The sequence below is a fragment of the Perca flavescens genome, chromosome 6 (genome assembly GCF_004354835.1).
Source record: "Perca flavescens isolate YP-PL-M2 chromosome 6, PFLA_1.0, whole genome shotgun sequence".
NCBI classification, from domain to species: Eukaryota; Metazoa; Chordata; class Actinopteri; order Perciformes; family Percidae; genus Perca; species Perca flavescens.
This window is the reverse complement of record NC_041336.1, coordinates 14,371,823-14,386,646: the sequence shown is the minus strand read 5'-3', so window position 1 is coordinate 14,386,646 and position 14,824 is coordinate 14,371,823. Positions and strand designations below refer to the sequence as shown.

General features: G+C 38.8%; 1 protein-coding gene across 1 annotated transcript; it reads right to left on the bottom strand.

Annotated features, from left to right (window-relative positions):
* Positions 1–573: 573 nt before the first annotated feature.
* On the bottom strand, positions 574–14,241 carry sh3d21 (SH3 domain containing 21). The gene is made up of 17 exons (XM_028579505.1): positions 14,039–14,241; positions 13,246–13,403; positions 13,086–13,143; positions 12,131–12,240; positions 11,511–11,601; positions 11,334–11,395; positions 11,215–11,254; positions 10,633–10,727; positions 10,140–10,241; positions 9,699–9,750; positions 6,776–6,826; positions 6,563–6,680; positions 5,077–5,245; positions 3,873–3,953; positions 3,486–3,682; positions 2,124–2,187; positions 574–1,974 (listed from the first exon to the last, which is right to left on the bottom strand). The coding sequence occupies exons 1-17, from the start codon at positions 14,040–14,042 to the stop codon at positions 1,942–1,944; spliced, it is 1,485 nt and encodes a 494-aa protein (XP_028435306.1). The 5' UTR covers positions 14,043–14,241; the 3' UTR covers positions 574–1,941.
* Positions 14,242–14,824: the final 583 nt, after the last annotated feature.

The window sequence follows — 14,824 nt, the reverse complement described above, 5'->3', positions numbered from 1 at the left end:
AGCATTTTTAATATGCAACAAATGTATTGCCATTTCCCATGACATCATGCAGGATTTGTTTCTGCATCCGTCCAGCTCCTTTCTTTAACAAAGGCCAACTGTACTGTGTCAGCTCAGCTTCTCTTTCTCTATTTCTAATTTTAACTTGGAAGTTTTTTTTATCTTCGCATTTGACCTCTGAGCTCCAAAATTCTTCAGTTCTCAACACTGAGTTTTCAGTACTCCCAGCAGTTCCATCTTACGGTGTACTGAGTCAAATATCCGTACAAGCAGTGTATTATAATTTATAGCAGTGCCTGTAGCGTACACTGCACCCATCATCACTGACATTATTGCATATTTTAGAGGCCCCTCAGTGAAAAAAGTAATATCTTCACTTATGTTTGTAGGGCTTTACATAAAGGTCATTAATTTTTCATATCTTGAAAACATTCAGCAATATCAACTCACCCTTTTGTTTTTTTAGTTTCATTTATTTCACACCTTGTCCACGAGGGAATGTGCCCTTAATGACCAGTATTCAACACAGTTTTTAAAAATAATATGTTCCCATGGCAGTTTCAGAAGCACCCGGTCCCTGATGAGCTCCAGATGTCATCCAGATGTGCTCTACAGTGTGCAACACTAGCAGGCTTAGACAGGAGCACACCACCATCACCACCATTTGGAGCCAAAACCAAATCTATACGCCTCACTGTGAAGATGCCGTGGTCCAAATACGGTCAAGTTAAATAGCTCTCCCTTTGGTGGGCGCAAAGAATTTCTGATTAAATTCTCTTCCCACGTTGTCTCCATCCATCCCGATGAGTCACTATGTTCAGAGTTTTCAGAGTGAGTCAGTTTTTCTCGGAGTGACACAGGATGCCTTTTCTACTTAACTGAAAAAAAATGCAGCTGACCACAAACTCTGTTTAACTCCTGAAGCGTTTTTAACAGCATTTGTTAAAGATTTTTTTTCATAAAAGATCAATTAACATATAAGATCAGCCGTCAGCTTAAATTTTAACACATTTACTATTTTTGATTAAATGTTTTTTTCTTTTCTAATGTGAGCTCACTATGGCTTGGTCACTTCCACCAATCCAGCATTCACTGAAAAGTTTAACACTTCTCTTTATGTTGAATAGACATACAGTGCCCCCCAGTGGACTAATGCAGCATTACATTCTGGTCAAGATAACCTGCGAAATATATGAATGATATGCTGAAACAATATGACCCTGTGAGACTTCTAAGATCTCTGGGGAGTGGATGGTGATGGAGAATTGGCTTTTAGTAGTTTTTTAGCACAGCGCTGGAACCAACTGCCAGATTGAAAACCGCATTTTTCTCCAGTGCTTTTAACCGAACGCTCTGAAAAATGATTATATATATATATATATATATATATATATATATATATATATATATATATATATATTAGTTGTACTTCAGATATTTGACATTCAAGTAACAATACCCCTTTGGATGACTTGAAATTATATTTCTTTGCAAAAAATATCACAATATCATCACAATATTTCCTCCTATGTACAGCTGCATATATTACATATTCTGCTGAGGCATTAGTTGTGTAAATGTTAAAAGTACAGTAAAACCTATGATCAAAGAAATAAAGGTGGCAGTTGAAACAGGACAATGTAAAACATTAACTTCCAACCAAGAGTAACCCATTGTGATTTCCAGCATTCAAATATGTAAAACCTTTAACAGTACATAATTTAAAAGTCTTTTGAAGGATTAAGTTTCTCTGGTCCAGTGCAGGATCATCTTAATCCTATGTCAGCTATAATCACTTGTGTGTCTGCAGTGGGAGAGCTTGCTTGTCTTCTCCATCCCCATTTCATCTCAAAAAAAATGTTTGTCTTGTTTAAATTTGCAGTATGAAAGCCTGCATGGCACAGTGTCAGACGGTCAGCCCAGTCACAGTCTGTGTTGGGATTAATGCTTCATCTTCAAACTGTGGACTTCCTCCTGTATGGAAAAGATTTTTTTTTTTAAACAATTAATTATACCACAGTCATGATCTTGGGAACCACAGTTTCTGTATTCTTTTTTTCAGGCAATATAAGGACAAGCATAAAGTATGAATGCATGCAAAACTGAAGGCACATCTCACTGACCTGCAGTGCCACTCGTTTGTTTCTCTCGTCCTTCAGTTCTTCTTTCACTTCCTCCATGTCTCGGCTGATCAAAAGAGACAGAAACAGAAAAGATGAGTTTAAATAGGTCAGATGTACTGTACACTACCAGTCAAGTCAAATGAGTTAGTGAAATAATACAAATTAGAATGTTTTTAGTGGAGAGGTATTAGATCGAACAGAAATGGCCTTGATCCTGATCGCTCTTATTAAGCACTATTAGTGAGAAATGCATCTTTGTAAATGCATCTTTAAAGTGGCTATAATCAAAACTTTTATAATAATAATGTATCAAATGACGATGTGACCGTGTAACAATGTGAAAGAAAATGCTCGTAGTGATGACCCTGAAGAGAATTATCAATCTGCAGCTCCTGGCTTTATGGAGCTTTTATAGCGAGTTTCTGCCAAGCAAGTCTGGTGCTGAAAAATGAAGCAAATGTGGAAGTGGCAAAAACTGCAGTTCATCGAGAGGGTACCTAAGGCTGTCTCCAGACAGGACGTCAGGAGGATTGTCTTATGGGTCATGTAGTGTCTCAGAAAGCTTTATTAAGGCACCAAAACAGAGTAAGGTGGCTAATAATCTCTTGGCTCTAATCTCTAATCTCTTGATTAGAGTAACTGATTAGACTACAGAAACTCTATAGACAAATAAGAATGACCACAGAGTAGGTTGTGACACTTATTTTAAATATGTACAAACAAAACTAACTGCAGAGTGAAGGAGATTTCAATCAAGCCCAGTTTGTACACATTTACAAATGAAGTCAAATCAGGCAAGATGAGTAAAAGCAACTGTGTGCGTGTGTAGGGGCTTTAAGAGGATGTATATTTTTGTTAAGCAAACTGAAAATGTGCTTTTTCAAAAATACATGACCCTATAGTTTCACCCTTGAAGCTACTCTGCTTGTAATCACACGTTGATGGCTCTGAATAGCTTACATAGTTCAGTTGCCAGGAAATGCCAGTGTGGCTCATGTGTAGCAACTAGGCTTCTGTGATGTTTCATATTAAAGCAAATCAAAGAGATGCACAAGATTTAAGACTATTAAATCAGTTTTTTTTTTCAGATGTTCACTTATGTTTAGAACACTGTTTGTATTTCTCTCTTAGGTTTTGATTAGTCACTTCCTGTGTGTGCTAGTGTCCACAAACAACACCAGAAATTAATTTGGGATAGAAGGAACCGTCTACAACTTCTCAGTAAGGGAAGATGACGAAGTCCCTCTATGTGAACTGTTACTTTTTAAAAATACGGTAGCTTTAATTGTAACACCTCTCAAATAAACTGAATCAGTTCATTAGGTCTTAAACATATCCACATCACAAATGAGTAGTACTCACTCGTGTCGGGCCTGTAATAGATCCAGAGCCATCTTCAGCTCTTTGATCTCAGCCTGCAGGCTTTCTACAGTTGGTTGTTCTTTATGGGTCACAGTTCTGCCATCCACAACTACTCTGGGTGGTGTTGGTCGAACCGGAGGTGGCGTCTTGGGTTGATTATCAGGCTTTGCAGGCGATGTTAGGAGACGTTCTGTGCCCTGCAATGAATTTAGGTGGCTTTGCATGACATTGTACAGACCAGTGAACATCATTGCTAGAATATTGGCTCATCAATGTAAAAACAATGCACAGTATCTAATATTAAATGAGCTAAACCCAGACTAGTGAGGTTTATCATCAATACCACGTGTGTGCTGTGTTGTAGAGAAAGCAGTCCATGTCACAAACCTTTTGCAGGCCAGATACTTTTTCTGTCTGGAACTTCTTTGTTGATAGTTCTGGTTCTTTCTGGTCAGTGGCACCCTGGGCCTGCAAAGCACCATTAGCCATACCTTAATAGTAATCGTTGCCAATAGTAATTCCTCACAACCTGCCTTAGGGTTTCTCATTCTCCAACTATACCAATTAACACCTATGTCTGTCTTTTGAGCAGCCAAGTGCAAACCTTAAAAGGATACTTCAGGGAATGAATTCCTTTGTTTCCCAGAAGGACTTTTGAAAACCCCGTAGAGATCAGGCCCAAACTTGATGCTGTCAGTGTAAAATGGTCGACTCATGAAAACTTGGGACAAGTCTATCCCTAGGGCATTTTCTCTTGCTCAAGTACATCTGAATTGTTGAAAGTGCAGAAACTGTTATCTCTTCCTTTCTTTAAACAATTGTAAAATACTGCTGAAAGTTAATTGCAAAATGAGTGAGTCTAGGAAAGGAGTAGAGCCTAGAAAAGCCATTTACCAACCTATTAAACACTCATGGCGTAGTGTGAAAAACATTTTTTGTCATTGAAGTGCATGTGCTGGATATAACTTGTCATGAATCACCACATTTGGACTGCAGGAAAGCATTACACCAAAGAACAAAATGGGCCTAGAAATGCAAAGTACCCCTAAATGTAATCACTTCTGCTTCACCCGTATCCAACGAATCTAAATCTGAAACCCCAAAAATATACATTTATTGATTTTGCTATACTAGAGGCAAAAAGGACGATAGCTCTCGTCTGAAAGAAAATGGAGGCACCTACAGTTGTTGCTTGGATTAAGAATATGGTGCAACGTAGTTCAATGGAGAGATTAATGTATATAAAAAACAACTTGGGGGTGTATGAGAAACAATTTGACCAATGTTATAAAAAAATATCCTTGTTAATTATTGTATTACTGAAAAAACAATAAAAACATACAAATTGTATTCAGTTCTATTTCAAGAAAGACAGTACTTTTACATAACAATTCTGCACAAGATAAAGTGCAGAGTTGCCTTATTGTTGAAGCGATAATATCAAGTTGCAAAGGTCCACAGAAAGTACTCTGTGGTTTAGCAGTTTGTCAGCGGTTCCGGCCTCAGTTACTATAAGTGTTTATTATGTAACTCTTCATGTTTAGGGCAAAAGTTTTCAAAAGAAAGTGATAAATCACTAAGGTGGACGTACATGTGCTGCTGTAACCAGGCCTGATGGTGGTCTCCTGTGAGGGGGTTTGGCTCTGTTCGCTGTAGGATGGCACAGCTTTTCAGTCTGCACGTCTATTCCATCAAACTGGTCGGTCTCTTTGTCCTCCGGTTGTTTTGGGGAAACAGGAGCAACATCACCATTTGTCCTACTGAAAATAAGAGTACAATTGAATAAGATTTTAAATTTAGTTCTTTTGATAGAAATATAAAAAAGGTGGAACGTAAGGGAGGAATAAAATCAGAATCTCTCAAAAAATCTCTCTTGGTGAAAGAAAATTGTGCTGCAAAGGCTGTGCACATTTTTAAAACAAGAAAAAAAAAAAACTTTGAATGTGGTTTCCAGTTTCCTACATTTTGATGGGTACAGGTGCAGAGCAAGCAGTAGCAGCTGAAGTCTCTCTGTATGTTATTTTGTCCTGGCTGGCACATGTTTCACTTTCACAGCTCATATTGCAGTCATGATGGCAGATTCCCAGAGTCACAACTCAACTTAAGTAACCTTTATGCATTGGTTAGATCTGATATGAAGTTTATAAATAATCAGCCTTGCCCTTGGGGTAAAGGCCTGGAAGATTGAGCTTTTAGAAAATGAAGAATGATTCTTAAAGAAGCTGGAAAGGTGTCTCTTCCAAACACATTTGCTTGGAAACAATTTTCAGAAAAAGCTTGTTCTCTATTAGCAGCCCCCTCAAATGGGCTGTTTTTGTTTTCTCAGTTTTTGTGTGCGTGTGTTTTGCTCAGGAAACAGGAAATGGGCTGCTCTCGTCTGTTTAGGCCCGATCTGACTCATCCCAGAGTTTCCACTGAGCCGCTAAAGGTCGGGCATCCTGGCATTCTTCTATAAGGACACCATGGCAACTGGTGGCGGCAACCAAAACCTTTCACATCTAAAGGCTCCGCTCCCGGGGCCAGACCAACGAGGAGAAAGTGTTCCTGACATTTCCTAAAGGCCTTTTGCTTTAGAAAGGTTGCAAATAAATTAGTATTCATGTCTCTGAGTTGGAAGGCATATTATTTAGAAAGTCTTTAGTAGTTTAGCATGGAGAGTAGTCATAAAACCGGCGCCAGAGAGTCTTTGGCACAGGGCTGGGCAATATATCGATTTTATATCAACATCGATATTTAAGGCTAGATATCGCCAAAAATGTTGGATATCGTAATATCGTGATATGACACAAGTGTTGTCTCTTCTGGTTTTAAAGGCTGCATGACAGTAAAGTGATGTAATTTTCTGAATTTACTAGACTTATTAGCTTTTTAAGTATTTGCCTTTACCTTTGCCTTAGTCATTGTATCCACAATATCGGTGATTGTTTATCACAAATCTTATTGTGTTAATATTTTGTGAAAGCACCAATAGTCAACCCTACAATTTTGCGACAATATTGCCATCAATGTTTTTGTTCAAAAATATCATAATATTAAATGTTTCCCATATCGCCCAGCTCTACTTTGGCATCACTTACTTGGGTAAAACCTTGGTGGGTTTGTCTTTGACTGGAGGCGGGCTGGGCTTGCTGATGGATGGCAGCTTGACCTTGGTTGGAGGATTGCTCCTCATGTCCTTAACCTCTGGTTTATCATCTGGAAAGCAAATTCATCACATTACTGCACAACAGTATTACTCTAAAAGGACACAATATTGCTATAATTATAATAAAAACCACTGCCATGTATACCGTTTGTCTTTGCTGGACCACCTTTCTCCATCGCTGAGGCCTCTGTCTTCACTAAAAAAGCAGTAGTGAATGAACCGTTACCACAAAGTTGCATTTGGTATGTAAATAGCACAGCTGCACTTCAGATGAATTATGAAAATTCATTCATTTGAATTTTTTTCATAATGCAAAATTCAGCCTAACTTTGAAACAAAAGCTAGCATGTTGTGGTTGGTAACAATGGATTCCTTGTGTCGTCTAGTCTCATATGAGATCAATATCTTTACACTAGCTTTAAAAAACTTAGCCCACACAGTCTCTGACAGACAGTACGTTGGTGGCCTGTCAGATTGTTATGAGGTAAACAGAGGGCACTAAAGAAACAACTGAGGGGGGCTAAGCCCCCTTAAGACTTCTCGTGTCGCCAGCCCCTTGAAGCAGTGACATTCTACATTGGGATTTGGCCAGACAAATATTCTCACTTTGAATCAATTGGCCAGACAAATATTCTCACTTTGAGTCAATTGGCCAGCTGTGTGTAACAATATGATTAGACAGCAGGTTGTTGCAAAAAGAAAGAAAAAAAGAAGTATGCTAAGCATATCTGCCGTTGATAGATCAAAGTAAGATTTCACACCTCATGCAGGTGAAGGGTCTCCTGTAATATATGAAATGTATTATAAATAATGTATTATTGTTTTCATTGACATTACTCAGAACTTTAACCACTACTAAAAAAGCCACTGGCTTATTATAATTGTCAATGATTTGAATTTGTTTACCCCAGAAAGCATTATGGTTTATTGTGGTGCAGAAGAAATACTACTGGTCAATTCAATTCAAGTGTAATCTAGTTTATGAGCAGTTGCATGTGAAGGCAAAGCTGTGCACATCAGGGCAGCAGACCAGGTCACAGCTCTATCCAGTAGCACTGCAGTAACAGCTCCCAAGGCTCTCAACAAGTTCATCAGGGACAGTCACTCTGCCTCATCTCATAGAAAAAAAATACAGCCCCTGAGAGGACTTTGCCTTGGGGACTGCGAGGATAGATGCTTAAATTATGATGGGTCAGTGAACTGATGGTAATGTGAGAGATTTCCTATTTGCCATGCAAGTCGAGTGCTTATTTCAGACAGAAGATGTTAAGGAGCTGTTACAGCTCTGCTAAATAAATACAAGCACAAATCTAAGAAGTGAAAAAATGCATAGCCATGAAGAAAGCATAATACTTAAGCGTAACGCTGAGACTCAGAGATGAACAACGGACAGAATGACAACACAGGAAGCCTACCTTGAATGTTCAAAGCATTTTGCAACATTCCCTCTCAAGCAAACCATCCACACAGCAGTAGTAGCAGTAGTGCTGCTTCTTGTGCTGGTTGTGAAAATCTCTGTGACAGAGCTCTCCTCGACCCCCCACCCCCTTGTTTCCTCCAAGACTCCTGAACTATGTCACATGACCAGTCTAACCATCCCCCATCTTGCTATAGTCTGAGACTTCCTGTCAAATTCTTGTGAGTGATACTGTGTGGGGGGGAAATGCTGTAATTAGTGTAATGTGGTGGCAGCAGTACAAATTATGAGACTGCTGCACTGATATCCAGTTTGTTCAGGTGACATCTTTGAATAACCGAGCACTTTGTATGGCTCTGTTTCCACCTGCCTGTTTAACCACAAATGTTTTGATGAGCATGCAATTTTGAATCTCCAACCAAATATAGAGTTCTAAAAGAGGTCTAAATTTGTAAAAGAGACATTTTATATTTGCAAAATTTGCAACTTGCACCACAGACGGCACTCCTCAGCTGAAACCTGACAAGAAGCCACATCCTGCTCTGTGCGGCTCACAGATTTGACTTCTACATCTTCTTGTTTCAAAGTCTATTAAGGTTCATTTGCTCTTTTTTTAATAACTGTGAGAATACAGCAACAATGACAACAACAATTTAGATACTTTAAAGTAATCTAAACTTAGGTAAATCTACCACCCAGAAATAACACTACAGACTTTATATCAGCATAAAAGCAGCAATCACACAGCTTGCTTTTTTTTTAGTTGGGAAATGTTGGCATAACTCTTGATTCCTGACCATCTCCACATTCAGTGAAGAAAAGTACTCCGATCTTTACAAAAAAAGAAGTCCTGCATTCAAAATGTCACTTTAGTAAAAGTACATATGTAATATGTCAATCAAAGTCTACCAAAAGTAAAAGTACTAATGCAGAATGGCCCATTTCATAATCATACATATTACATTATTGGATTATAACTACGGATGCATTGATGTGTAAGCATCACTTTAATGTTGCTGCTGGTAGAGGTGAGGCACACTGTGACTACTTAAAATACTGCTTTAGTAGCTTAATCCTACAATTATAATGTATTTATTAGTTGATGTATGTACATATAATTAATTTGAATCTGCAAAGTAACTAAAGCTGTTAGATAAAGGTAGTGGAATGAAAAGTACAGTATTGCCTGCGGAGTATAAAGTAGCATAAAATGGAAATACTTAAGTGAAGTAAAAGGACCTCAAAATTGTAGTGAAGTACAGTACTTGAGTAGATGTACTCGGTTACTTTCCATCACTGAGTAGATGAGCATAAATGAAAATGGAAGATACAGAAGAATGATTCAGCACTGTTGTGACCCATACTGAAAGGGCTTCACGCTGCTTCAGCGGCACAATTACATTTTGGCTGCTTTTATACCACATGCTGGAAATCACACAACCAATACTGCTGCCAATTCCTCCATCTGCTAGAACAACAGCCCATCACAGTCCATACTGTCAGCACACTGCCGCGCTAAACACCACTTTAGCCAGGAGTCATGAGTCACAAGAGTAACTCTAAAACATGAAGCCCAGATCCCCATTTGAATGTCAAACAGTGTTTGTTCCTGGGCTGCTGTGTTTGATCAACATACATGCTAGTCTCCTACCTGAGGGCTTTTTGTCGATGTTGCGTGCAGGCGGTTGGCTTGTGGTCCCAGCCTAGAGGACGAGAAACGGAAAACTCAACAGGTTGGCAAGTACGTTCCCATGTGAATTAAAGTCATTTCTATTTTACACACTCTTTCCACTAAGGGAATTTTCAGTGAGTAACTCCAAAACGGAGGACGGTAAAGACAATCCTGACTCACTGCACACTGGCTGCAGACTTGCTAAAGTAACACAAATACAGGACCAGCCAGCTGCAGATAAAGTGGCAATATTTACACTGCATTTTGAGCCATTTTAAAACATTAAAAGTATAGTAGATAAGAATTACTATAAAGCGTGTCCATGGTTTCATGGTAGCGTGTCAAAGCTTGAATATCTTGAATTTGGGGAAGGTCCATTCCAACAAGGATATTCTTGAGATTGTGTTTTAGTCCACTCACTTGCAGGCTGTCCATTGGCGGTATCACCATGACAAAGTTATCAGGAAAGAAGCCACGGCGTCCGTTTAGCTCTCCCTCCCACCAGCCTTCATCTTCTGTTTCCTTTAGATAGAGATTAATGAGTCACATTAAAAGCTCAAACATAGCAGTGTCCCTTGGGATGCCAAATTGCTGCACAAGGGGGTTACCAAACGGTCAAGCAAGACATAGCTGCCTTATTATCAATTTATCATAGACTTTTATCTCAAGATGTTTATTTTTTTGGTGCTACCATTGGGCAACTGCCAGATTTGTGTCACTACAACATGCGTCACCTTGAACTTTTCTTCAAAGTGACACAACTCGTTTGACTGGACGAACGGTACTGTACTGTTCACCTGCAACTATTTTGTAAGAAAAGCAGTTGTACCCGAAGGAGTCTGTTAAAAGCATGACATCATGGGAAAACACATTTGAAACAATGCCAGAGAATGACAATAAATTGTGCTCCAACCTTGCTCAGTATCGCAACAACGTCTCCTTTTTTCATATCCAACTCATCCTCCGTTTTGGCCTTGTAGTCAAACAGGACTTTGCAACACTCCAACACTAAGGAGATGTAGTATCAGAGATAACATGTTTACTAACCTTACAGTAGCTGAGCATTATAGTACATGTGGGACAGGAATAGGAGGTTGTAATAATGATGCCTAATCTTATCAGCCTTGTAGGCAACTTTCACATTAATAACTCAAAGAATAGCCGGAAAGAGGTTGGGACAAGCTTCAGATAAAAGTTTTATACCTTGATCCCTGAGAGATATTCCACTCTGATGTAACCCTCTGTAAAGTGATTAATCAAGGCACGCTGGCCACACGACTGTTAAGTATTATACGTGACCCCACCCAGAAACCATTCAGGTTAAAGTACAGGAATTAAAAAGTGTCTGGGTATAAATAGACACTGTCAAGTTGTTTTTGAAATGCCATTCAAAACTAGAAAAGCCACCTAGAATTAGGGTATCCCCTTAGTGTTTAGTCAATGATTGTGCAAAAAGTTAAAAATAAATTCTTTAAAGCACCCTGTAATGACTCACCATTTTTTGCTTTGTTCCTCACACTTGTCCTTTGAGATATCTTCACGAGGACAAAAAATACATTAAGTCAAAGTTAAACAAGTCATGCATTTCAAAAATGTTATTTCTGCGCTACATACCTCCTTGTTGAACACCGCGTCAGTCAGCTTAGGTCTTGACTTGACCTCATTGTACTTGTTGTCTGTAAAAAGAATATCACAAATAATTAGTTCAGCTGTTGTTGTTTTTTAGATTACATGTGCAGAAAAAGTAAGAAAATAAATAAATAATTAAACAAAAGTTTTGGCTTTACAAACCTTTAAGGGAAACAAAGATTTCTTTGACAAAATTTGACGGAAATGCTCCCACTTTGCCATTTTTCACACCCATCCACCATCCATCTTCAATCTGTTGTAGATATTATAGCGAGGAGAGACAGAGTACAACAAGAAAGTATGTGAGAAGACAAAATGGGCTGGCTGCACTTACACTTTGGTAAAACACTTAACAACAAGTATACATTCCAGATATTACTCAGTAATGTTTCAGATCTGATGACTGATGACTTATTACTCGATGGCATGATACGTCCTTGTGAACTCTAAGAACTAGTCAGATCAGTTCACTTACATTTCTGTAAAGTTTCCGTCACTTGTATGTACTGGGAAACATGAGTTATCAGCCTGGCGGCCAAAAGCAAAAAGATTGTAATACCCAAACAATCAATATGAAAAACACTCAGCAATTGGTTGAGCAAACATTCAGCCAACGCCCAGATTTACATACAATGATAAGGTTTTGGCTACTGAGCAGCTTCAACAATTTGCAGGAACATGCCTTGCTTACGGCAACTTAACAGTAGGCTAACACAGCTCGTTTGCAGATAATTGCTGTAGGGTTATTAGAGTTCAAATGTGAGGGTTTGGGGAAACTTTACCTCTCTGATGATTTCTATCGTCTCCCCAGCAACCAGCTTCAGTTCGTCTTCATTCAGGGGGCTGTAGGCAAACATTACCTCACATTTCCTCGTCTGTTTCATCTTCTTTGCTGAAAGACAAATAATCTATTGGTTAAGATGATGGAGAAGCTGGAGCTCAATAATGGTATGTTTAGCTTGGAGGCAGAGTAGTCAAGTCTCAACAGGACAGTGCTAAGACTGCAAAGAACTTTGACGCTTGTAACGTGTCTAATCCCTTAAGGACAGTTTGTGTATATCTGCTCCATTGCAATACATTATAATTAAGATTTGTGTGGTGAGGATATGCTAAACGTATGTTTACAGTTGGCTTGCTTGCTGCACTGTCTTGCTGAATGCATGCACCACATTGACCACAATAATAAACACTTGTGATTTTAGATCGTAGAATGTTAAAATAGCCAACCTGATATGAATAGCACGGTCGAATAGTTTCATGGTTTATTTTGAGCCAACTCAAGCTGCAAGCTGAGATAAGGGGTTCATCTTGCAATATGTGCAGATGTTACAAGGATAATTCTTCTTGATTTGCATAATGTGCTTAATAATGCAGTGTCAGAAGGCTGTTATCTTGCATTTTGTAAACATACAAGTTTAAATAGATTGATTTATTTGCAAATGAAGACTTTCATTCCAAATGGAGATATGGACCATTTGAAATAATTGACACCATTTCGCCATTTTCCAATAAATGAAATGAATGAAAAGTCAACTCCATTGTGGGTATATATATGTTAAATTTAGGATCTGATCACATAAAGTATAGTTTTGCAAAAAAAATAATCCCAGAATGCATATATAGTCTTTAAAATTGGAACTCTTCACATGCTGTTTCGACAGTGCAAACAGATACTTTCTGCTTTGTAAGCTGATGACAGTGAGGAAAATGAAGAATGCTGAGAATTTAGCCTTTTACTTTTTCTAATACTTCGTGGCTCCCTCTGGCTGTCACCCATCAAATAGACTGGCACATCCTGTTATAAAAAAAGAAAAAAAAGGCATATTTTAAGACGTGGATAAGCAAACACACAATCCAGTATCAGCAAAATGCTGTGGGCATTATAGCATTAGCAGACCTTGACAAAGGTAGCAGGGAAGATGCCTCTCCTTCCTCCCAGCTCTCCCTCCAGCCATCCCTCCTCACTGGCCTTGGTAACGTTTTTGACCACATCCCCCATCCTCACTGTGATCTCGTCTCCCACGGTGCCCTCGAAGTCGACCAGCACCAGCACCTCTACAGTGGCACCGTAAATGGGGCAGAAAATTAGAGGCTTTGCACAAAAGGCTGGTGTGCTTGCTTCACAAGTGATGTGTCCTGACATTTGAAAACCAAGACAAACCTCTAAAGTAGTCGAGGCCAGACAAGGATGCGTGCTTTGAGCAAATGTAGATTATTTCAGATAAACCGTATAGTGTTTTTCTGTCACTAATCATTCCTCACAAGTGGAAAAACATGTTTGTAATGTCAGTCTTTACCTGCAGTATTAAGAGAATTTAAAAATCAACCAAAAAGAGAAAAGCCACCCAGCGTTGGTAGGTTTTCTAAATCTCTGGGTTCATAAAAAATAAGATTACCCTTATTTTACAGGAAACACAAATACATAGATCCAACCAATGCAAAGTAATGCAATGGTATCATAGTATCACAGCTTTAGTTTTATTTGCATGGCAAATTAAAATGCTTAAAATATTCAATGGCATTTTGGGCAGACACAGAAAAAACTCAATCTTTTCATTACTTTGTGCATACTCTAGTTTTTTTTTACCATTACGTCTCTAGAATCCCAGCAAACAGCCAGCTGAGAGGATTGAAACATCAAAAAAAAAAAAGCCACCAGTATATAAGAAAAAGCAATAACACCAACTCACCCATGGTCTCTTTCTGTCTTTCTCCCTAGGATTTAAATGTGTAATTTCCTCACAAAGCAGCAAACACGCTTGAGTAGAAGGAGAACCGAAAGAGTGTGGTTGTTTTGTCTAAGACTGAGAGATATGGCAGCCAAGGCCCTTCTTCCTACTTGTCAAACATTAACATTGAGCAACTTCTCCTGAGGCTTGTCATGACAAGTCAACAGCAAGGAGTAGGATGGCTCATACAGTTCAGAGAGAGAGAGGGGGAGCGAGAGAGAGGAGGAAAGAGGGAGGGAATGGGGAAAAAGAACAGGTAAGACAGGTTTATAGTGCAAGAACAAAGCTCATAAGTCAGGCTGAGACTAGACAGTGAAAATGAAGGCTATGACAAAAATGTTAGAAGACAAAAGTCTAGATTCAGAAGCAGCACAATCACACTTGAATCTGCTTCACTCTTTCACACATCTCCATACTGTATAGTGTGTAGAAGCTACATATTTGAAAGAAATTCAAATACCTTATGTACTGTATACATGTGTTGTGAGGACTTTGAGTGTGTGTCTGTAATGTTGTTGTTTTTCTATGCCCCTTGAGGCAAAGTGACTGGCCAGTTATAGAAAGTGAAACCAGGGTTACACAAGACTGAATTTCACAAACCAAAGTAACGTGGGGACAAGAAACGTAACATCAATTGGAGGATAAAGATGTACCTTTGCTGAACATGTTAGGTCACTTTTTTTTAACACGCTTCAACAGAATCTTTATGATTTAAAACTTGTTTTAATTGCAGAAAAAACTAAAGTC